This window comes from Gopherus flavomarginatus, chromosome 5, assembly GCF_025201925.1.
Source record: "Gopherus flavomarginatus isolate rGopFla2 chromosome 5, rGopFla2.mat.asm, whole genome shotgun sequence".
Classification (NCBI taxonomy): Eukaryota; Metazoa; Chordata; order Testudines; family Testudinidae; genus Gopherus; species Gopherus flavomarginatus.
The window spans coordinates 63,122,138-63,145,314 of record NC_066621.1 but is presented as its reverse complement, the minus strand read 5'-3'; the positions used below and the strand labels follow the sequence as shown (position 1 = coordinate 63,145,314).

The 23,177-nt window shown below is 43.5% G+C and overlaps 1 protein-coding gene across 3 annotated transcripts in view; it reads right to left on the bottom strand.

The window, feature by feature from the left end:
- Positions 1 to 1,996: 1,996 nt before the first annotated feature.
- Positions 1,997 to 23,177, bottom strand: part of TEAD1 (TEA domain transcription factor 1) — a 220,077-nt gene continuing 198,896 nt past the window's right edge. For all 3 annotated transcript variants that reach the window (XM_050955139.1, XM_050955137.1, XM_050955138.1), the window contains 3 exons: positions 10,240 to 10,380; positions 8,719 to 8,871; positions 1,997 to 7,974 (listed from right to left, as the gene is read on the bottom strand). In XM_050955139.1, the coding sequence (XP_050811096.1) occupies positions 7,861 to 7,974; positions 8,719 to 8,871; positions 10,240 to 10,380 (408 nt within the window). In that variant the 3' untranslated portion in view covers positions 1,997 to 7,860. The remainder of the gene's footprint in view (positions 7,975 to 8,718; positions 8,872 to 10,239; positions 10,381 to 23,177) is intronic.

Genomic DNA, 23,177 nt, shown 5'->3' with positions numbered 1-23,177 from the left:
GAACTCACTTCAGCTCCTGGGAGAAGTAGCTCATCAACCCATAGAATAAACACCAAATTCTTGAGCTAACTAGCATGGCAGCATAAGCTGATAAGGGAACATGAATGCATCTGAAATAAATAATTATTACATTTGAATTTTGAACACATCACCATTCCTTTTGGGATCAGGGAGGCTTTTCCTTCATTGTCTAATGGCTTCAGTATTCTTTTAAAAAACTGCTCTGTTGCTTCAGGAAAACAAAATCGTTAAGGGGGTTTCCTTCTATTGCTACATCACTGAAGTACTTGCTATTCCCTGCTGAATACTTATTTCCAGATGCATCATCAGCAAATGCTTCAGGAGCTGATTTTCTAAGTTCCCAGTATACAGAAGGTTGGCTAGATTTGAGGAAAAGGAATTACACAAAATACATTTTTTGAATATTTTCAATGCAACAACTGCAATTTAAGTGATACCAGGATTAGACAATAGCAGATGTTCTCCAAGCTATCAGCTGGCAATCAGGAGATTTTAACTCTCTGCCCAAATAGCTTAGAGTTTTTGCTTTTAACTGTTAGATGTTTAATAGATCTATTGAGATTGGACCACTCCTGGGTTGAGACAATCAGACTTGATTATCTTCTTTTTCTTATAGCCGTTCTTCAGTTTTTAGGTGCAAGAGGCCATTGTAAAACCGCATCTCGTTCCTGGGTTGCAGTGGATGCTACACACAGGCAGGCTTTGTCCCTTTTTATTATGGCACACAGTCATTTAGAACTGGGTCAAGCTGCTTCACTGGTGCAGCAGAGCATGGCAGATTGTAGATGAACGCAAGCTGAAATTTACCAAGGTTAGGCCATCAGTGGGTTATTAAGTATGTGTCAATGGAAAGCTGTTAACATCTGTTTCAGTTCAAAATAGCAGACAGAACCCCTCTTCCCTCCCCAAGAACTTATGGCCTGCATATACATTCAATGTTTTAAAAAATTACCCCATTCACCTGCAGCTGTGATCGGCGGGTAAGTGTTGAAATGGAGGATATAAATGGATAGAAAACAGAGGAATTATCTATGATTCATTAATATGGATTAAATGTGTTTATCAGCTCTTAAAAGAAGTAGGAGACAGAAACTGAAATACCTGATTAGATAAATAGTCCAGTATCCTGCATTAGCCACTGGCCAGTACCACATGCTTAAGAATAAAGTATTAACCCCACCGCCACCCAACCAAGCAAACACACACAGAGACTGGACACAAACTGCAACTACAGTGGTTGCCATTAAAACTTGATATTTGCAAAATATTGTTGTTGTGGAAAATGTAGACATTTTAATGGTAACGGATAGCCTTAATCAAGTTTTCAGTTAAAATTTACAAAAACAGAGCACTGATGGTGCAGGAAAAGGCTGTACAACAATAGACATTTCTTAATTGCAACCCTCAAAACTACAGATTAAGAAATAATCTCAATTTCTGCACACATAATTTTGTGCTCCGATGAATTGCAGGTGCAAATATTAAGACATTTAACTATTCATTTGTGTCCATACATCATTACTCATCTAACTGCTAAAAGTATACAACACATTTATTTTCTATCTGCGTAAATGGAGCTTGGGTTGAGGTCTGGCTGAAAACGAGACTCAACGGGGCAGATTTTCAAAGGCTCAAACAAACGTTAGGTTCCCAACTTCCACTGACTTTCAGCAGGAGTAAGGTGCCAAAATGTCATTTACACTTTTAAAATCCACTCCTAAGGGCCATATTTTCAAAGGTAATTTATTTAAATAGGCGTTAGCCACCTAACCTGCTTTCCTTTTTCTAAATCACACTAGATGTCTATTAGCATCTTTAGGCATGTAAATACCTTTCTAAATCTGGCCCTATGTTACTTTTGAAACTGGGGCTTAGGCTACTAAGTCATTTAGGTACCTGGGCAATTTTACTTTCTAATATCTAAAATATGTAAAAAAAAGAGTGATTTCCATGCAGATTAAAATAATGCACCAAACACTTTCATTTTCTTTATTTTCAATCGATACTGTATGAATACAAAGTTTCTAGAAAGCTACAAAAATTCTACCACTTTATCAAGAAGGCATCAAAATGTGTCACGTTGCAAAGACATGAAAACACCTGCAGTAACCGACACAAAAATAGCATTTTTAGAGTGATGAAATAATTGCACTTAACTGTCATGGATATTAAAGTTATCACACATATGTACCGCAAAAGCTAGAATACATTTTTTTTTACAAAGCACTTTATAAAAAAATTCTCTGCACACAAAACCTATAATTTTCATATTACTATCATACTAAAGATAAAGTCACTTTAAAGCCAACACTTAAAACATTTTTAAACAAAAAAGGTACCAGTACCTACACACAGACAATAACAAATACAAGATTACTGTACTGCCAAGAGGTTTGACTGAAACTCCTTTTGAAAGCTTCTGCAAATATGTTAAAAAAACATTTGAGAACATTCACTTTTATCAGAGCTTTCCCTCCCTGTCTAATCAAGAGGTACTTTATCATCAAAAGGCAGGTTCTACATCAAAAGTTACCAGCAGCAGTACAATATTAAAGTAACCACTGACCATATATGAATATGCTTAAGTCACAAACCCAGTTTATACACATTACACAAATAAACAAAGTGAGAATTCCATTAAGTCATTTACAAATGTGAACAAATGCACATGGCAAAAAAACCAAAACTGTTTTACATAAAATGTACTGATATTGAAGAATTAAAGGCTATTCAGGTTTTTAATGTTATAAAATTCTTTTGTCTTTTCTTTTCAGGCACATATTGTATTTTTTTGTCTGCAGTCAAGAGCCTGAAGCAAAGAGGCCCATACAAAAAACAAAAAGCAAACACACACATTTTGTAAGGAGGTAACAGGGACACATCTTTTCTTTCTCAGCTGAGTGCTTTTAAGAGTTAATTTACACAGTAAAATTAATCACATGATCTCAGCAAGATTGACCTGAAAAGTTAGAAACCAAGATCTCCCAAGTATTTTTTGAACTCTGCATTACCTAGCCTCAATCTTTTCAGGGGGGTTAAAAAAAAACCATCAAGAAAGATAGGGGGAAAAAATCATCCTGAGAAACTGGAATCTACTACCATGCATGTTGAGTGACTGAGTAGTACACGTATTAATGTGGGTCATGTTAAACATTACATTAAACATTCCTGGGTCTGAATGATCCAGTAAAACTTGATGGAAAGCAAGCATGTCTAGGAATTAGAATGGGAAAATAAATAGAAACGAATCAGCTTGTCAAATGTTATATCTGACATCTATTTGTCAGTTACTTGCATTTAATGTTAACAGACATCCTTTTGTTCTTTCATTAAGAGCATATAAAGCAGTGAGTTTGTTGAGTGTGGAGCTATTGCCAAACGGAATGGCTGTAGCTACAGCAGAAGGGGAAAGTGGAGAAACAAGCGTAAGATGTGTAACTTCTTTAAAATAGTGGTACAGTACCTAAATAAATCATTTTAGAATTCAAGTAAGTAAAACTACATTTGTTAGTAGTAATTTTTTGAACTGCCAAAAATGGTACCATTATTCTTATTTGAACTTTTGTACGAGATAGTAAATAATAGGATTAAATTGACTTCGCAATAAACTACTGTTTATCACAATTGTTATCAAATCTTTCTCCCAGCAGTTATATTTAATAACTGTAAACACATGCTGTACTTTTGGGGCCAAATCCTCTTTACCTTATCCCAGCCTCACTGAGTTCAACAGGGCTATTTGTGTGAGGAAGGTAAATGAGATTTAGACCTTGGAGGGAGAAAAAAAAAAAAAGTTTTTTAGAGACAGGGCACTTGAATTATCACAATATTTACCATAGAGTGTCACAATATTTATATATAAAAAGTTAATCTTAGTTTTCATCAAATATTTAAAAATCACACTAAAATTGTATTCACAACTATATAATCCATTTGCCAGCTTTTGGTTTGGCTGATATTTGTTCTTTTTTTTTTAATCTTGCTCCTCTTCCTGTCAATTTCACCTCTAGTGTACACTATGGCCCCAATTCACAGAATGTGTCAAAAGCAGACACATTATTTAAAGGAGCTGCCTTTCCTGTACTGAGACAGTGCTTGGAAAAAAACAGAGTTTGGAATGGTGCTGCAGGCAGTTTTCCACACAGTACCTTCATCTAACAGTGCTCATGCTTAACATTATGATGCTAATAAGCACATGTCAAATTACATTTACTTCAATTAATTTTTTTTCCTGTACTTTCATCTCAAATTTTATGCATCTGACTTTCAGAACACTTGACTTTGTAAACAAAATAAGTGCAAAATTAGGATACAGAAGAAACCTTCACAGACACTGAAATGTTTATCAGAATAGAATAATAAAGTCACATTTATCCACTGTCTGAAATTCGGTCGTTTATATGGACATCACATTACTCAGATGCAAGACTGGATGAAAAGATGAAAAAGGTGAATCACTGATCATTTTTATATTATAAACAAATCAGTCACTGGGTTACAATGTTGCAAATCTATGTCAAACAGTTAAATGGCATATAGATTATTTTCCAGCATTATGCAATCTGGTGATTTGCAAAATGACATTAGCATAAATGATGCTCTTTCGTGAATGGAGGCCTGTAGTTTTGACTTATTCCAATAAACCAAAGGCATTATGGTGATCACTTAATATTTTTGGTCTCTCTACAAATAGTCGTTATTATGGCAGCACTTTTCTAAGCTGGAATTTCAAACCAAAGGCACTTTCATGCTAGAGTGCAGAAGAGTCACAAATAGTTAAGTATTTGGTCATGAAATTTAAAAAGGCAGCATTATTAGTACAATTCATTTTTCACAGAAAACTATGAAGTTGTAACCTTTCATTTTGGTATAGACATTTCATTGTGTAATAATGGGACTGACTTATGCTGAAGGTTTAGACCAAGTAGTCAAAGAGCTTCTTTGTGGAGGGGGAAAATATTTTTTTTTAAAATGGAACCAATTAATAAAACAACATATAAAATTGACGTAAGAGGCTAAAGGTATTTCTAATACAACACTAAGGCACTGCATATTGTAATGCTTTGGCAGCTCTGAATTAAAAAGTTCCTAGAAAAAGTAACAGTAACAAGATAAATTCTTCCAGCTTACAAAAGAGCTCACAGTTTACAGGCAGCCTTTTGGACTACACACTCCACGATATATATTTGAAGGACTTAAGGCTTTTAAGAATGAACACATGCAGGGTTTAGATCATTTACATAAGTGTAAAATAAAGACAATGCAAATCTTTCTCCTAACATTACAAATGTGAACACCAATAAACACTGTGACTTTTTATACCCTATAGTTATGACATATGTAATGTGCCAGATTGTATAAAAAATCTGTACCTGGTTTTGCAAATTGAATTCTATATTTTATACTCCTCAAAGAATTTGTTAGAAAAAAATCCATCAAAACCACAATTCAAAAACCTAAATAGGAGACAAACTTTAGAACAAAACAAAAGAAGTAGTTTTTGACTTGTAACACCAAGTGCTTAGAATAAAGAGCTACCGTTAGGCTGTTACAATACAGTGCTTTTCTTGATGTGATTGTTAGTGTTATAAATGTATTAAGAGATCTTATGACATGGACATCAAATTTTATGCTTGACAGAATATAAACAATTAAAAGATTCATCAGCTCTAATATCCTCACGTAGATAATATGACAGCGAGACATCACAGCAATCACCCACCTTTTATAGTTAGACAGATCAGATGTTTTATAGCCTAAGGAATTTGAAACCCCTCCCCCCAGATGCTGGCCCCTTCCTCTAATGTAAATCCTAACAGTATTAAAGATTAACACAATGAAAGGCAAACATTCAACAACCCATAACTTGCTGCACATTACAAATACTGATTGCTCTTCTAGCCAGTATACTGACTAAGAATATTCATCTATATTTATGCAGCTATAACTGAGGGCACTTTTTAGAATGACAGTGTCATAAAAATTAAAACTGTAACCAATATATTATACCTGGGGGCAAATTCAAGATTCTAATTACACATAGGCACATGCCTGAAAACTGCAGCTGAGAAGAGAACTGTTGAACATATTTCTGTGCCCTACTCATGGCTCCTCAAGACTTACCGAGCCTCTGATAAATGTGTTTTTTGGATGTCTGCAGCGGCCATGCATCTTACCTTGTAACCTCTGTTTGATATGTCCTGTTAGGATTTGTGGTTTGCCAAATGGATTGCAATGTTTTAGCCTAGTTATTTCCCATTATAACCCATTTCTCCTCCCAGTACTTTTAATATTAAGGTTGCATGGGGCAGTGAAAAGGCAGTGATTGAATGGATAGCAGAGGGGCAGAAGCTGAGTAATACTAAAGACAGGCTGTGCCAATAAGAATCAGAGAACATGGGGCACGTGTGTATCCCAGAAAACTATTCATACCCACCACACTTTTAATCCTTATTAGTATTAAAATCTCTTCAATTCACTCTATGATAGAATCTTCTCTGAACTACCTGCTTTTCAGTTTATTAATCAGAGGGATGAACAATGCACATCTGTGTATTCTGGATGTGAAAGGCAATCAGACCCTAAGTGGTATTGATGGGTGTCCTACATGCCCTGCCTATTAGTACTAAATGCATCATGTCTTGTTTGAGACTGGAGACAGAACTGGGATAATATATGTGCCGGAACATCATGAAGAATGAGAAAAGAAAGAACATAACCCTTCGAATCTGTTTTACCTGATGATGGTTGTGATTTTCTAGCATCCCTACGACATTAAAGCTGATGAAGCTTTTACTGGCCTATGTATTCTTCTCTCAACCACATTACTTTTTCTAGTTTGCAGTTTACAGATTATTTGCAATGCAGTAATAATGTCAATTGTTTCCCCCTATGTTTGTTAATTTTGGTATTGCAAATTTTTCACTCAACAGAAAATATAATTGTTCGTATAAAATATAACTGCACACACAAGACTACATACAATGTAAGTCTAAATTTTCAGTATTTACCTACTTATTGCAAAATGAGCCATCATTTTTTCATTAAATAATCAAATCTCCATATTAGTATAACACAACTTTATATTTTTAAAAATACACTAGATACGTTAAGTATAAGGGTTGATGTTCTCTTTCTCTGCAATACCTGTTGGAAGGTTTAATGAATTAGAAGATTAGTTTTAACATTGAGAAAAAAAAATACAAAATTTGCCTAATTTTAGGACCTGCTTGTTTCTATCAAGCACTTCTTAAGGCTATATTTATCATTTGGTTTCAAACAGAAAAAATGTTTCATTTTAAAAAATAATTTAGTGAATTACATTCGTCCATATCTTCCACTCTAATTAGTTACAAAGATAAATCTATAAAGATTATTAACTTTGTGTACTAATTTACAGTTATAGTTAAAGATTCATTTCAATTTCACTTGCATCGTAAAATAAGTATTTTATTTTGGAAAAAAACAAAACAAAACCCTAAATAAATTCTTATAAATGCTGTAAGTTTTCCCCATGGCAAATGCTCTGTCTTACATTTTTCTATCACAATTAAAAATAAGCCTCCACAGACAAAGGCATTAGGTTCTTAAATACAGTCTTCCCAAAGAACTGTCGTTTACAAATTTGAAGAACACTTAGTTTTAGACAGAATTTTTTACAACTGTACCAGAATTTCACAGCTACAATTATATATGAACACATTAAAAATGACTTCACTAAAACAGGATTTAGAAAAATGTGGGTGAAAGCCGGGCCAGAGGCACTGCCACTTAGTGTTGAGGTTTACAGTCTGTGTTTTTGATAAAGAAGTATAATGAAGTGTATATATAAATAACTGCTCAGTCCTTTACAAGCCTGTAGATGTGATGTTGTGCTCCATGTTCACTGTTCGAAACTTCAAATACACAAGCCATACAGAGTAGGGTTTCTTGTGTATCCCTGTTTGTTACAACCTGGGGGGCGGAGGGGGAGAGAAAAAGTAGACAGTTGTGTTATAAACTTGGAAAAAAGGATTTGCACTAAAAGATATTGTAGTTTGAAAAGAGAAGAAAATATAATTGTAACTTTGTGTTTCTCAAACTTTACAAAGCTGAGCCCCACTTTAGGAAAATGAAATTGACTATACCCTTTCCAATCTCAAAATGATCTTCATACTGTGCTACTCCTCTCCTTTCTTACATGCTTTGATGAGCACTGAAATAGTTAACAATGTTGACATTTAAAGTATCACCACTGGCAACTAAATTAGCACCCACTGAAATGAACTGGAGACATTACACCACAGAGCCTGTGTTTCAGGCTCTCTGCAAATTAAAGCAAACATCGCTGCACTGTTTATAGCAGGGTTATACCTGTTTTGAAGGTTTTCTTTGTAATCATAACAGCTAAAAACATATGGAAAAAGTAAGCTGGAAAACAACTGAGAGGTCTCACCCCAGCTAGCCTTTTGTGTCCTCCTACAGGACTGAGACCCCACGTTTGGGAAACAACACATCCAGTTTTGAAACTAGACTCTATCACTCTTCCTCAGGTTGAATAGGACCTAACTCCATGAATAGTTCTACTGAAGTCAGTAGGACCACTTGGCCTTATATATGTAAGGCTTGCAGAGTCTGGTCCTTAATTTCAAAGTTAATTGACCCCTGCCAAAACAGAACATAGTTTAGACTCAGTCGTAAAGAATAGTGAATGCTTACCAACAAAATTGTAAAATTTTCCAATACACTGTTCATCATATATTTCTCTGGTAAATGTTTGAGCTTGTGTATGAAGTTGATCATATATTCACACATTGGAGAGCGGTTTATTCTGTACACAAACCGGCCATTCTCAAACCTTGCATATTCCGTCTGAATAGAAAATGAAAAACATTTTAAGAATATTTACCAATAAACATATTTCTACAGTGATCAATAGAGAGAATGCAAAATGTTGGGTTGGTTCTCTTTGTTGGTTTGGAAACACCAACATGTACAAAGTGGAGTTGTTGATCTGAAATGCTAGCCTTATCACACAAATCTCCTTCCATAGCCTAATTTTGGAAATTATATATTGGGTATGCAATCTTGATTTATTTCCAAGTTTATCACTTTAAATCTCAGAGAATGAGGCCTGTATAAGCTAGCGCTCAAGTGAGAATAAATGCATTGAGAAAAACTTCACAGCATACTTGATCTTCAATGATTTTAAAACAGTTTAAAGATGACTGGGTACAGACGAAGCAAGAGGGGGTAATTTTACCCATATCTTAATGTTATATTTTAATTACTATATGACTCACTAAGCAATTGTCTACATCAGAGGAAAAGAGTCAACTGTGATGGAAGGAAGGAGAATAGACTAGTACCTGGCCCAACAGATCCCACTAAGGGGATGGGTCTGTGATTCAGTGCCTTCCTGCCCTCCACCCCACAACTATCTATTGTCATGATAAATAGTTCTCAATGGCTGGCTGAACTTCTTGGGCTGCTGACTTCAGCCAGGACTGGGATAGTGGAGGTGATGCCAGAAGTTGTTGTTCTTTGGTAGTCCCCATTTATGGGGACCACAATAGCAAAAGTAGGGCTTGCACAGCAGCTCCTGCCTCTATAAATGCTTAAATTACAGCTGTAAACTGGAAGTCACTGTGCAACAACTGAAATGTAGCTAACAAATGGTGGTGGTGGTGGTCGCTAAAAGGTACATCATTGTAACATCACAATACAACCCTCCCACCCCCAATACCTAACCAACTAAACTATACAGTGGGAGCTGCTTGCCATCTTAATAGGGTTCCAAATGTGGGTCTGAATTGTCATGAGAGTGATGCATCCAGCTGAAAATGCGAGAAAAATTATTTCTGCTTCATCGCTCTTTTGCTGGGGAGATGCAGGAATCAGCATTGGCGTTGCTTCCAGGCTCCCCAGCTGAAGGTAAGTTGCTGTGTTGCCAGTGGTTGCCAGGGGAAGGATGGAAAAGATACTCTAAGTCAGTAAGTAATTGGGATTTTACTTTCACTAGTGTCACCACAAACACAGTAATCCAAACTAACCAAAGCACTATCAGGAAGGAAAACATTCCTTCAAGAAAGACTGGAGGAGGGTAGGAAAGTGAGATAAGAGGATTAAGTAAAATGAATTAGAGTCAATTTTCCATTTTGTACTGCCATTACATTGGCAGAAATGTACTGTATAATAGCATGAATCAGCAGAGTAACACCATCCAGAAGTACATCCTACCTCTACTTTTTCTACTACTTGCTTTCCAAATGAGCAGACTTTGGTGGAACAGGTGATTGTCATATTTTCTGAGCTCTCATATTGACTAGTTACTCCATAAAATGCTCCTGTATCATCTTGAATGTTGCAGTTTAAGTCAGCCTGTGGGGGAAAGTAACAGATATTGAATATTATCTTTGTTATCTAGGAGGGCCATAGTAATGAGCAGTAATTAACTCTCAGCCTACCTCTTTTTCCCTACCAAAAGTGGGGAGGGAAAGAGGCAAGTCTATAAACATAACTGCCACAGAGTTAAAGAGAGAGAAAGTAAAACTCAGGTGTTCTTTTTTAATAAGTAAAAATACATTTCTTTCATAGGTATAAGTTCAGTGTCACAGTAAAAACCTTAGGAAAGTGGTAAGTTTTTCAAACTATAAGCAACAAAACAATTGCACACCTATCATTAAAAGACCCATTGTTCCTTTTAACTATAGGCCCACTAAGATCTTGTCTACCCTATGGGGGAGATCAATCTACCGTATGCAATTTCAGCTATGTGAATAATGTAGCTGAAGTCAACGTACTTAGATCTACTTACTGCGGGGTCCACACTGCTCTATGTCGACAGGAGATGCTCTCCCGTCAACTCCCCTTGTGCTTCTCGTTCAGGTAGAGTACAGGAGTTGACGGGAGAGCGAGCTACAGTCGATTTAGCAGGTTTAGTCCCGCTAAATCAACCACCGATGAATCAATCCCCGGTAAGTGTAGACAAGCCCTAATTCTGCCCGTGGATACACAATTAATTAACAGAAGTGAATGGGAGTGGCATATGTCATGATCCAAGGGCCTCAAGCCTGGGCATGCAAGGTTTATGGGAACAGGCACACTCCAACTGTCCATCTGGCAGCATGCTGGCAGGAGCTTACCCGAGACACATGAAGTCCAGTCCCCGTGTGAGCACCTGCTCCTTCAGTACGATTGGTGGATTCCCAGAGCATCTGACTGGCCCACTAGTCCTACTTAAGCTAGCAGCAGGAACAGGAAGCTGTGTGAACAACTGGACTTTAGCCTGCTCTGGACTTTATGCTTTGCACTTCCTACTATTGGCTCCTGCTTCCCCAGCTTGATCTTCTGGCATTCTGACTCAGCTTGGCTCCTGGCATCCGACTTGTGGTTCCTCACCTCTGGTTTGTCCCCTGCTTCTGAACTTCTGGTATCTTGACCCAGCTGACTCTTGACTCCTTTCCCAAGACAGTGGATCCTGGCACTGACTACTAGGTATGGCTGCCCACAACTCAGCCACAGCGGCTTGTCTGGACCTCAGTAACCCTGCAGGACCGAGCCCAATGCAAGAAGGATGGACCTAGCAGCACATCTATGGCCACCAGAAGCACTGAACTTGCCCAAATGGGCCTCTTGCCACTGGTGGATGATCAAGCACTGCAGGCCCAAATTGCACAGTTGACCTTGGACAGCCAGCAGGTGCAGGACCAAGTGAGGCAGACCAGCACCAAGAACACTGGCCTGCAAACACAGCCTACAGCATCTTGCCTGAAAGGGGCCTGTGATACCCTTGCTCAAACAGCTCGATGGGAACAGCTGGTGGTTCCAGGGATTCACGAACCAGTGCCGCTGTCTGTTTCTGATAGGGCTCCAGATCTATCCTCTGATTTGGCCAAGGTGGACTTGTAATCAGCCTGCTGGTTGGAGACCTATTACAGTGGGCATCCCCCACGCTAAAAGGCCATAGCCCCATGCTGTCCAACAGGGAAGGCTTTCTCCAACTGATGTCAACTGTCTTCAGTTACCTGCACTGAGCCTGAATGGCTGAGGCCACCCTGAGGCAGGAACAAGGGAAGTGGCCTCCTATACAGTGCACTTTCACCACCTCATGACATATACAAAGTGGAACAAGAGCAGGTCACTTTCCCGTTGGAAGTCTACTGTCAGCAGGCCAGGGACCAGAGAACATTGTACCCAGACTCAAGACGGTTCAAGTAGGTGTAGTCACCCCTATGGAAGACCCCACTAAGGCAGTGGCTCTCGACCTCTCCAGACTACTGTACCCCTTTCAGGAGTCTGATTTGTCTTGTGTGCCCCCAAGTTTCACCTCCATTAAAATCTACTTACTTACAAAATCAGACATAAAAATACAAGTGTCACAGCATACTATTACTGAAGCATTGCTTACTTTCTCATTTTTACCATATAATTATATGTAAGCAGAGTCAGGATAAGCTCTACACTGACATCTGGTGGAAAGAATATCAGAGAGTGTATTTGCATAGGCACGCCTACCCTATCCCAGACTGCCAAGCTGTGGGACTACTTGGTGACAAATTGCTCACCCTCAGTTGGGTGGTACTGGCTAGACATGGGACATGGGTTCCAAAACCCAGAGAATTGAGAGAGGCTGGGGACAGGTATTTGTGCCTGGTGGTGCAGTCTCCTTGTGGAGCCAGAAGCACCAGTTGCACCCCCTTCTCTCTCCACTGTGGAATGTCAGAGTTGATTTTTTTATTCCCTTAAGAATTTAAATACAGGTTACTGAGCTGAAATCACTTTGGGCTAATGGTGCACTAGCACTGGGGCTCCCCTACTATGAGCTGGAATCACTAAGAGGTGAAAATCACTAAAAAGCTAAAATCACTGAGCTGAGAGCACTGAGTACGGTGCTAACTAGGGGGGAGCCCAAAGCTATACTGTGGAACAGAGCTGCTGGCGGAGTGGAGCAGTTTGTGGGGACGGCTGGAGCGGATCACGGGACAGCTGGTGGCAGCACAGCAGCTGACAGAGCGGAGTAGCTGTGGGACGGGTGGAGCGGCCCACAGAGCGAGCGGAGCCGAGCAGTTTGCAGAGAGAACTGGAGCAGCTCATGGAGCAGAGCAGCTGGTGGAGCGGAGCAGTTTCTGAGGACGGCTGGAGGAGCAGCGTGGAGCGGCTGGTAAAGCGGAGCAGTTCGTGGAGAAGGCGGAAGCAGAACCCACGGAGAGGCAGGGCAGTTGGCCCCGGACCACGTAAGGTGCCGCTTTCTATCCAGGCTGGGGGGAGGGACCTCTACAGATAAACTCTCGAACTCTGGGGTGGCATTGACCAGAGACTTTTGGGTTGTTGGACTTTGGGGTGATTGGACTTAAAACCCTAAGGGGAAAAAGGACAGTGCCAAACGTACTTGGAGGTGGGTTTTTGTTTATGGTTTGTGTTATAACCCTGTTTGTGGTGTTTCTCCAATGGGATGCCGCATTAATTCCTCCCTTTATTAAAAAGATTTTGCTACACTCAGACTCCGTGCTTGCGAGAGGGGAAGTATTGCCTCCTAGAGGCGCCCAAGGGGGTGTGGTATGTGAGTGTCCCAGGTCACTGGGTGGGGGCTCGAGCCGGTTATGCATTGTGTTACTGAAACGGAACCCCTGGATACTGAACCCGGCCCTTGTTGCTGCCAACTCAGAGGGGCAGAAGGGTTACATATAAAATAAATCAATGGGAATATAAATATTGTACTTACATTTCAGTGTACAGTACATAGAGCAGTGTAAACAAGTAATTGTATGAAATTTCAGTTTGTATTGACTTCACTAGTACTGTTTATGTAGCCTGTTGTAAAACTAGGCAACTCTCTAGATAAGTTGATGTACTCACTGGAAGACTTCTCCGTACCCCCACGGATGAACATACCCCTGGTTGAGAATCACTGCATTGAGTGAACTATGGAACTCCCCCCGCAAGTATCACAACTAGATTGATGTCTCTGAGAATAACAATGCGGAAAACTTCCACTCACATTAGGACTAAGATTACCACACAGAACTACAGCGAGGGGGGAAGATACCATTTGGGCAGATATATGTAATGTCAGAAACCAAACTGTCAGTATGAGGAGAATGTCTCCAACAGAACCTGGTCTGGGGGTTCATTTGCAAATTGACTTCACCAGCCGATGCCCTGGTCCTTTTCATAAAAAGGAAGGACGGCAGTCTCCACCTCTGTTTCAGTTACTAAGGCCTAAATCAGATAATCTGGAACTGTTCCCTGCAACCCTGATCCCTAAGTTCTTCGATTGCATGGAGCTGCTCACATATTCACTAAACTGGATCTTTGGGGAACTTACAACCTTGTTTGTATTCACAAGGGGGATGAATGGAAGTCTGCCTTTTTGACTTGCTACGGCCACTTTGAATATTTGGTTATGCCATTTGGACTGACTAATGCCCCAGCGATGTTCTAGCACTTCATTAACAATGTGCTACGATACCTACTGGACCAATTTGTAGCAGTGTACTTAAATGATGTATTGATTGTCACAGACGATCTGGACCAACACACCATTTATATTGGCACAGTCCTGGAGAGACTACAAGACTGTGGTTTCTATGCTAAACTTGGGAAGTGCATATTTGATCAGGCCTGAACTAAGTTCCTGGCATTTCATCCTGTCCCTGGAATGAATCAAGATGGATCTGTGCAAGGTCCAGGCTGTTTGTCACTGGGTACTCCCACCTTCTCCGCAATGTGCGTGACATACAAAGTTTTTTATGTTCTGCGAACTTCTACCAGATGTTATTTTCAGTTTTTCTGAAAATGTCAAGCCCTTAAATGCCCAGCTCTGGGAAAACACCCAGTTCCATTGGTCCCCCAAGGCCGAGCATGCATTCAAGCAGTTGAAGCTTACCTTCTCCACTGCTCCAGTAGTGACCCACCCAAATGTGACAAGCTATTGTTGTAGAAGCCGATGACTCTAGTTTGGCAATCATGGCAGTCCTCTCCCAAAGGCCTGGACCCAAGCAAATACTGTACCCCATTATCTACTACTCAAGGAAGCTCAAGCTGGCTAAGTGAAACTATGAGATCTTGAAGGAGCTGCTGGCAATTATCACTTCAAAGAGTGGCAACACTATTTGGATGAGGCCCACCAACTAGTCCAAGTGTTTAGCAACCATAAGAACCTGGAGGACCTGTGCAGGGCCAGGCCCTAAGCCAGTGACAGCTGCAGTAGGCCCTAATTCTTCTCCCAGATTAACTTTACCTTGACCTAACACCCTGGAACCAAAAATTGCACGGTTGACACCTTGTCTTGAATGGACAGTAACTGGTGTTCTTCAAGATGTGTTGCTCGTGGAATGGACATGAGCAACACATCTCAAAGAAGACCAGTTACGGAAAAGGTAACTGTCTTTTCTTCTTTGAGGGCTTGCTCATGTCCATTCAACTTAGAGGATTCCCAATCAGTACCCCTTGGAGGTGGGTAGGAGTTCACAGATGTGTAGATCGCAACACAGCTCTGCAGAACTCAGCGTCATCCCTGGCCTGCTGAGTGATAGCATAGTGGGCCGTGAACGTGAGCACTGAGGACCACGTCGAGGCTCAACAGACATCCTGGATTGGGAAGTGTGCCAGGAAGGATGCCAAAGATGCCTGCACTCTGGTCGAGTGGGCTCTGATGATCGGTGGTGGAGGGACTCCCACCAACTCATAGCAGGTCCAAATGCAAGAGGTGATCCAGTTAGAAATCCTCTGCGTGGACACTGGGAGGCCCTTCATCTTATCAGCTGTAGAGATCAAAAGCTGAGTAGACTTACGGAAAGGCTTTGTCTGATCTAGGTAGAAAGCCAGGACCCTTCTCACATCCAAAGCGTGAAGGTGCCTCTCTTCACTAGTCTCATGGGGCTTAGGGCAGAAGACTGGAAGGAAGATGACTTGGTTCATGTGGAAAGTAGACACCACCTTGGAGAGGAAAACTGGGTGGGGCCGGAGCTGGACCTTGTCCTTACAGAAGACAGTGTATGGCAATTCTGAGGTCAGGGCTCACAGCTCAGAGACTCTCCTTGCTGATGTCACCGCCACCAGGAAAGCTACCTTCCACGTTATGTGAGACAGGGAGCATGAGGCCGAAGGCTCAAAGGGTGGGCCCGTGAGCCTGGACAGAACCAAGCTGAGATCCTACTGAGAGGTCAGGGACCTAACTTGAGGAAAAAGTCCCTCAAGGTCTCTGAGGAACCTGACCGCCACATCATGAGAGAACACCGTCTGCCCTGGATTAGCAGATGAAAGGCAGAAATGGCCGCCAGATGCACCCTGATATAGGAGTGTACCAGGCCCTGGTTCCTCAAATGAAGCAGGTAGTCTAAGATCAACTGCACTGAAGAATATGAAGGGGAGGAGCCCCATTCAGCTGCACAGCATCTCATCCACTTTGCCAGGTAAGTCTGCCTAGTCGAGGGCTTTCTACTCTTGAGGAGGATCTTCTGGACCCCTTCTGAACAGGCCCATTCCTCAGGGGTCAGCCACATAATATCCACGCCGTGAGGTGGAGGGACAAGAGCTTGAGGTGCAAGAGTCACCATGATCCTGTAACAGCAGGTCTGGTTGGTTCAGCAGGGGCCACGAAGGGATAGCTGACAAGCTCAAGAGCATCCCAAACTAGTGCTGGTGAGGCCACGCTGGGGCAATCATCATAACCTGAGCCTTGTCTCTCTTGATTTTCGCTAGAACCTTGCTGATGAGTGGAATTGGAGGGAATGCATACATCAGGCTTGCTGCCCAGGGCAGGAGGAAGGCATCGGAGAGGGAGCCCTTGCCCAGACCCCATCTGGAGCAAAACTGTGGCACCTCCTGTTCTGCCTGGTGGTGAAAAAATCCAATTGGGGAGTTCCTCACCTCTGGAAGATTGTGATGGCTACCCACTCGTGGTGAGAGAAGTACCTGCTTAGGTGATCTGCTAGCATGTTCTTGGCACCTGGAAGGTGACACGCTTCTAGGTGGATTCCATGGCCGATGCAGAAGTCCCAGAAACAGAATGCCCCCAGCCGAGGTCTGAGGCATCTGAAACCACCTCGACTGAGTGTGGAGTACTGACGAAGGGAACTCCTTCCAGGACTTTCCCAGGGTCGGTCCACTGTTGCAGCAAGGTAAGTACCATTGAGGAGATGGTAACAACCTTTTTCAGGTGGTCCCTGGACTGGGAGTAGACTGTCACCAGCCACTGCTGTGGGGGTCATATTTAGAGCCAGTGTGGTGCACCAGATATGTACACGCTGCCATGTGACCTAGAAGGTGCAGGCATTGGTCAGGGAAATGCGGTGACTTCCGCAAAGTGGTCCATCAGTCCCCTGAATCTCTTCAGTGGCAGGAATGCCCTGGTGCAGGTCGAATCAAGCACTGCTCCGATGAACTCTATCCTCTGTACTGGAACTAATGTGGAGTTTTTGTCTTTACCAATAGGCCCAGGCAATGGCAAGTGACTAACAGCATCATGACATCACTTTGGACCTGAAGCTGCCCTTGACTAGCCAGTCGTCAAGGTACTGGTAGAACTGGACACTCCGATGTCTGAGGTAAGCAACCACCACTGACATGCACTGGGTAAATACTCACTGCACTGTCGTTAGGCCAAACAGGAGGACCACAAACTGATAGTGGTTGGGACCTACCATAAACGGGAGGAAGCGTCTGTGTCCCTCAAAGATGGCGATGTGAAAGTATGCATCTTTCAGACTGAGGGTAGCGTATCAGTCTCTCAGATCCAGTGAGGGGATGATGGAGCCCAGGGAGACCATGCGGAACTTACAGCGTCGCTAGGAAGCAGTTCAAGAATAGAACTTCTTGCTCCTGTACTCTGGAGGAATGACCTCCACCATACCTAGTTGCAGTAACCCCCTCTACCTCCTGAACGAGGAGACTCTCAGGAGAAGGGTCACTGAAGAGGGACGGCGAGGTGAGGGTGGGAAGGAGGGCTAAAAAGTAACTTTAGGGTGTAACCCTGCACCACCCTACTGAGGACCCATCTGTCTGATGTTATAGATGCCCAGTCAGGGAGGAAAGGAAAAAGGCGGCTGGAAAAAATAGGGGAGGGAGGATCCTGGGGACAGTTTGGTAGGTCACTCTCGAGCGTACCCTCAGAATGAGCACTTGACCACCCTCTTCTTGCAGGTTGGACTCGACTGAGAGGCCTGCAAAGGCTGTTGGCTAGGACACCGCAAGTAGCCTCTGGATTTCTTTTGGGGAGGCTCCTGGCAAGGGTGGCTCCCCTGGCTCTGAGGCTGCTGCGGCTTGAACCACCTGCAGGCAGGGCCGGGAACATACAGGCATTTTAAGGGTTGTGCCAGAGTCCTTTAGGCCATGGAGTTATTGTCCATCTGTTCTGCAAACAGGGCTTTCCCATCGAAGGGAAGGTCTTGCATAGACTGCTGAGCCTCTGTGATCAAGCCGGAGAGGAGCAGCCAGGATGCTGGCGCATGGGTGACGGCCAAGGCCATGTCTGGGTGGCAGTGTTCACTGCATCCGACACCACTTGGAGTGTCTCCCTGGCCACAGTTGTGTCCTCCTCCATGATTACCTGGAACTCCTTCCTAGAAGCTTCAGGAAGAGAGCCTTTGAACTTGGCCATGGCTTGCCCCATGTTAAAACCAGAGTCCAAGGAGAACTTGATGGTTGGTGACCCTCAACTGGAACTAGAGGATGAATAAACCTTATGCCCAAAAAAGTCTAGTCTCTTAGAGTCTTTGTTCTTAGGGGTAGCCCCGGGTTGACCTTGTTGCTCCCTGTGGTTAACTGCTTCTACCACTAGGGAGTTGGGAGCAGGGTGGGTGTACAGGTACTCATGGCCCTTGGCTGGCTCAAAATACTTGCGCTCAGCCCTCTTGGAGATGGGTGGCAGGGAGGAGGGAGTTTGCCACAGGGCATTAGTGATCTTAGAGACCTCATTACGAAGGAGCAGAGCATCCTGGCTGGTGCTGTGGAGCACAGGACATCCAAGAGAAAGCCTGAGGGCTCCTCTAACTCCTCTGCCTAAAGACCCAGGTAGGCAGCGACTCTCTTCAGTAGTTCCTGGTGCGCTTTAGTGGTAGTGTCTTCCAGAGGAACTGGGGAAGGGGGCCCCATTATAGTCTTGTCAGGTGACAACAAGAAAGATATTGGTGCCATAGCGTCCTCCACAACCATTGGTGGCCCAGTGGCTTGTTCCCCTGCTCCCTCTTACAACTGCGGGGTCCTCACGCTCGAGGCTTCATGCACTGGAGGAGGGCAGGAGAGAGAGAGGCAGCTGGTCTCTCCGAGGCTCTGCACAGGAAGTGGGCAGCCTCAGAGGGCTGGGTGAACCCCCAGGGGTTCCGTGGGTACCATGGTGCCAGCCACTGTGCCTGAGGCCACAGGGCCGGTTTCAGTGGTGATAATGTTCAGTGTCGGTACCAGAGCTTGTCCCGCCATCAGGGAATCTCGCTTCAAACCAGGGCTGGGTCTCGAGTGATTGCTCCCTGGTGACCAGGACAGAGCAGAACGGTGGTTCTGTCCTGACCAGTGCTGGTCACTCTGCCTGGAGTCTGATCTGGAGTGGGGTCTTTGGGACCGGTGACGCTCGATGGATCCATGATGGCTGGCGATCTACGACTCATGCTTGATGAGCAGTATCAGGATGACGAGCGGGCCCGGGAGTCGCAACAGGCCCAGGGCCAGGAAGTGCCCGTACGCAGTGATGCCCAGAGCTTGGGCTTGAGATCCCAACATGGGTGAAGAGTTGCCCAGCATGGGACCTTGTTCACACCCAGTCTTATCCTTTCCCTTGCGGGAGGTTGGCCTCACACTGCCTTCTTGGTCGGAGCCACGGATAGTGACCAGTGCCGGCCAGTGGACGGTCGCGGTGGGGCACTGCATACTGAGGTCATGGTACTTGGCGCCGAGTCGGGGCGTTGCTCTAGTGCCGGGGTGAGGGCTGACTCCATAAGGAGTGCTCTTAAACGAATATCACACTCCTCCTTATTCCTTGGCTTGAAGGACTTGCGAATTTTGCACTTTCGCTAATATGCCCTTCATCCAAGCAATGCAGACAGCTGCTGTGTAGATCACTAACGGGCAAGGGCTTCTTGCAGCAATCACAGGGTTTAAAGCCTGGGGACCGGGGCATGCCCCGTCCCGAGATAAAGTCCCATTCGGGACCTACGAAGTCTATACCTATAGCTAAGGGATTTATAAACACTAACAGAAAACTATATACACTATAATACAAGAAATAACTAGTTCGTACGAACAAGCAGCAACAGCACTAGCTGAAGCAGCAACAGTTACAGCACCCTGGCAAGAAGGAACTGGGGAACTGGGCGGGGGGGAGGGACCAGCAGCACCCTATATACCATGGCATGTGTGTGCCACTCCAGGGGGTGCCAGAGCCAGTCCCCTATGGATACTGCTGAGGGGAAAAATACTTCCAGCATCGGTGCATGTGGAGAGCACACACACCTAAGTTGAATAGACATGAGCAAGCACTCGAAGAAGATATGGCTCCGACCCACAAGGCCCCAGTTTAGAACCAGCCCACATTCTCAAGTCTGATCATTTACTTAATGTGACTTACTGCCAGCACCTGCTCCCATGCATCTTCTTTGTGTCTATCTCTGGAATTCTGTCTTATGAGATGGCCATTACCAACAGAGACATGTACGACACCTGGGAGGGGATCACATTTGTAAATAATCACATCTGTGTTCCCCAAGGACCTGTGAGAGTGGCAGTTCTTCAACGGTGCCATGACTCCCACCTGAAAGATACTTAGCGTGATATAAAACCCAACAATTAACATCCCGTTACTTCTGACGGCCCCATGTATGCCCCAAGATAGAGACCTCTGTAGATTCCTTCAAGGTGCATGCTCACACCAAGATCTCATGCCAGAGAGCTTGCAGTCTTCTCCTATCTCTGGACACTCCTTCTCAGCCCAGTGAGGCAATTTCCTTGGACTTTGTAGGAAAACTACCAGAATCTAGTGGTTTCATCATCATCCTGATGGAGGTAGACTGCTTTTATAAAATGTCTTACTTCATTCCAGCATGGGCTTACCCTCCACAGAGGAAACCACCTGGCTCTGGATAAACAACATAGGCTATCTTCATGGACTTTCTGATCATGTCACCTCTGACCAAGGGCCAAAGTTTACTGCCTGCTTCTGGCACAAGGTCCTATGTTTATTAGCAGTCTATGCACAACTGTCCTCTGCCTACCATCCTCAGTAAAACAGCCGAACAGGAAGAATCAATTACATCCTTGAATAATATTTACGACATCAACCATCCCTAGGATGACTGGTATTCACTACTACCCTATGCAGAATTCTTGTGCAATGATGTGGACCATGCATCCACAAGCCACAGTCTCTTCTTTATTAACTATGGGTACCACATCTGATTTCACCCACAACTACCTACATCCTCCCCCAACCCATCAGCCTCAGACCTAGTACAACACATCCATCACGTCCAAGAGGTGGTGAAGGGATACCTTGAAAAAAGCAAGAACTCCAAAAGGTACGCAGACAAATGCAGACAACAGGATCCCACCTATTCTGTAGGAGAACAGATATGGCTTTCAACAGAACATCTCCGCATGGACAGACCCTCTCAAAAACTAGACTAAAGATTCCGTGGCCCATTACTGGATTCAGCAACAAATCTAACCGATCCATCTCCCTTGATCCTTTAGAGTCCACCCTATATTTAATGTCTCACTTCTAAAACCATACATTGGGAACACAGTTCCTCATAAAGCCCAATCACCGGCCCCAGCAGTGCATGAACAGGGTCAGGAGAAATATGCTGTACACAAAATTCTCGTCCGTAAGATTAAGCAGGGCAAATTATGTTAACTGTTTGATTGGGAAAGTTACGGCCTGGTAGAACACACTTGGGAGTCAGCTGCAAACATTCTCACTCCCATCCTGGTTTGGGCCTTCCACAGAAACCACAAGAGAAGGTGGCAATGTCATGACTCAGGGCCTCGAATGCAGGCCAGCAAGGTTCATGAGAGCAGCCACCCTATGACCCTCCACCTTGCAGCCTGCTGGCAATAGCTAACCTAAGACCCATGAAGCCCAGATGTAGTGTGAGGCTCTGCCTCTGAGGTCTGATTGGCAAAGTCCCAGAGTGGCCGACTGCAGCAGGAACAGGAAACTCTCTGAACAGCTGGGCTCACCCTGTTTGCCTTTGTGCTTTCTACTCCCCTGACTTGATCTCCAGGCATTCCAAATCAGCTTGACTCCTGGCATCTGTTTGGTAGTTCCTGACCTCCAGTCTGTGTCCTGTCTCTGACTCCCTGGTCTCCTGACCCGGCCTAACTCTGGTTCCTGACTCGCTGTTCTGATCTCCAGTTTGTTTCCTGCTTCTGACCTCCTGGTATCCTTACCCAGCTGACTCTTGTCTCCTGTCTCATGACTGATTTTGGCTCTGACTACTAGGTCTGGCCAGCCACAACAGCATGCAAGTACTAAAGGCAGAGGCTAGTCCATGTGTTGACTTTTGTGAAGAAAAGGAGTAGAGTTTTCTTTTCCTCTTCATGAATACTGCACTGGAGGATTGGTACAATTATATTTCTTTTTCCTTTCTGAAAGCAATGACACCATCACCACAAAGGAAGACGTTTGAGGTGACAGAAAAGAGGGGGTATCATAGAGAGAAGATTCCATCACTGATAATAAGTAATATGGCTTTGATTCAGCAAGATACTTAAATCCCCTTGATGGGATTGCTACCTTGCTCGAAGTCAGGCGCATGTACCCTACTGAAGTGGGGCCTACTGGAAGAAAACTATTTTAAAAAATAATTATATTTCTTTAGCTATTTCTACAGAGTGAATATCTATCCAGCCACTCATAGTCTCTATCACCACACTATCTTAGCACAGACGGAGGCTCACCGGTTAAAGAGAAGAGAAGAGATCATGGTTCTGTCTGCCTCACTGCTCCCTTTTCTTTACTTAAAGCCAAACCCTAGTCCGTGTGCACAGCATGAGTAAATATATTAGAAAAGGGTATCATGGGTCAGAGGCTGAGTTCTCCCTCTCAATTCTTGCAGCAGCAGTGAAGCTGTTCTGCCATTGTGCACCTCATAATCTGGGAGCCACTCTTTAAGGTTTCCTCTTAATCAGCCCTAAAGCAGCTGATTCAGGGACTGAACACATCCATGGAAGTCCTCACAGCTAGA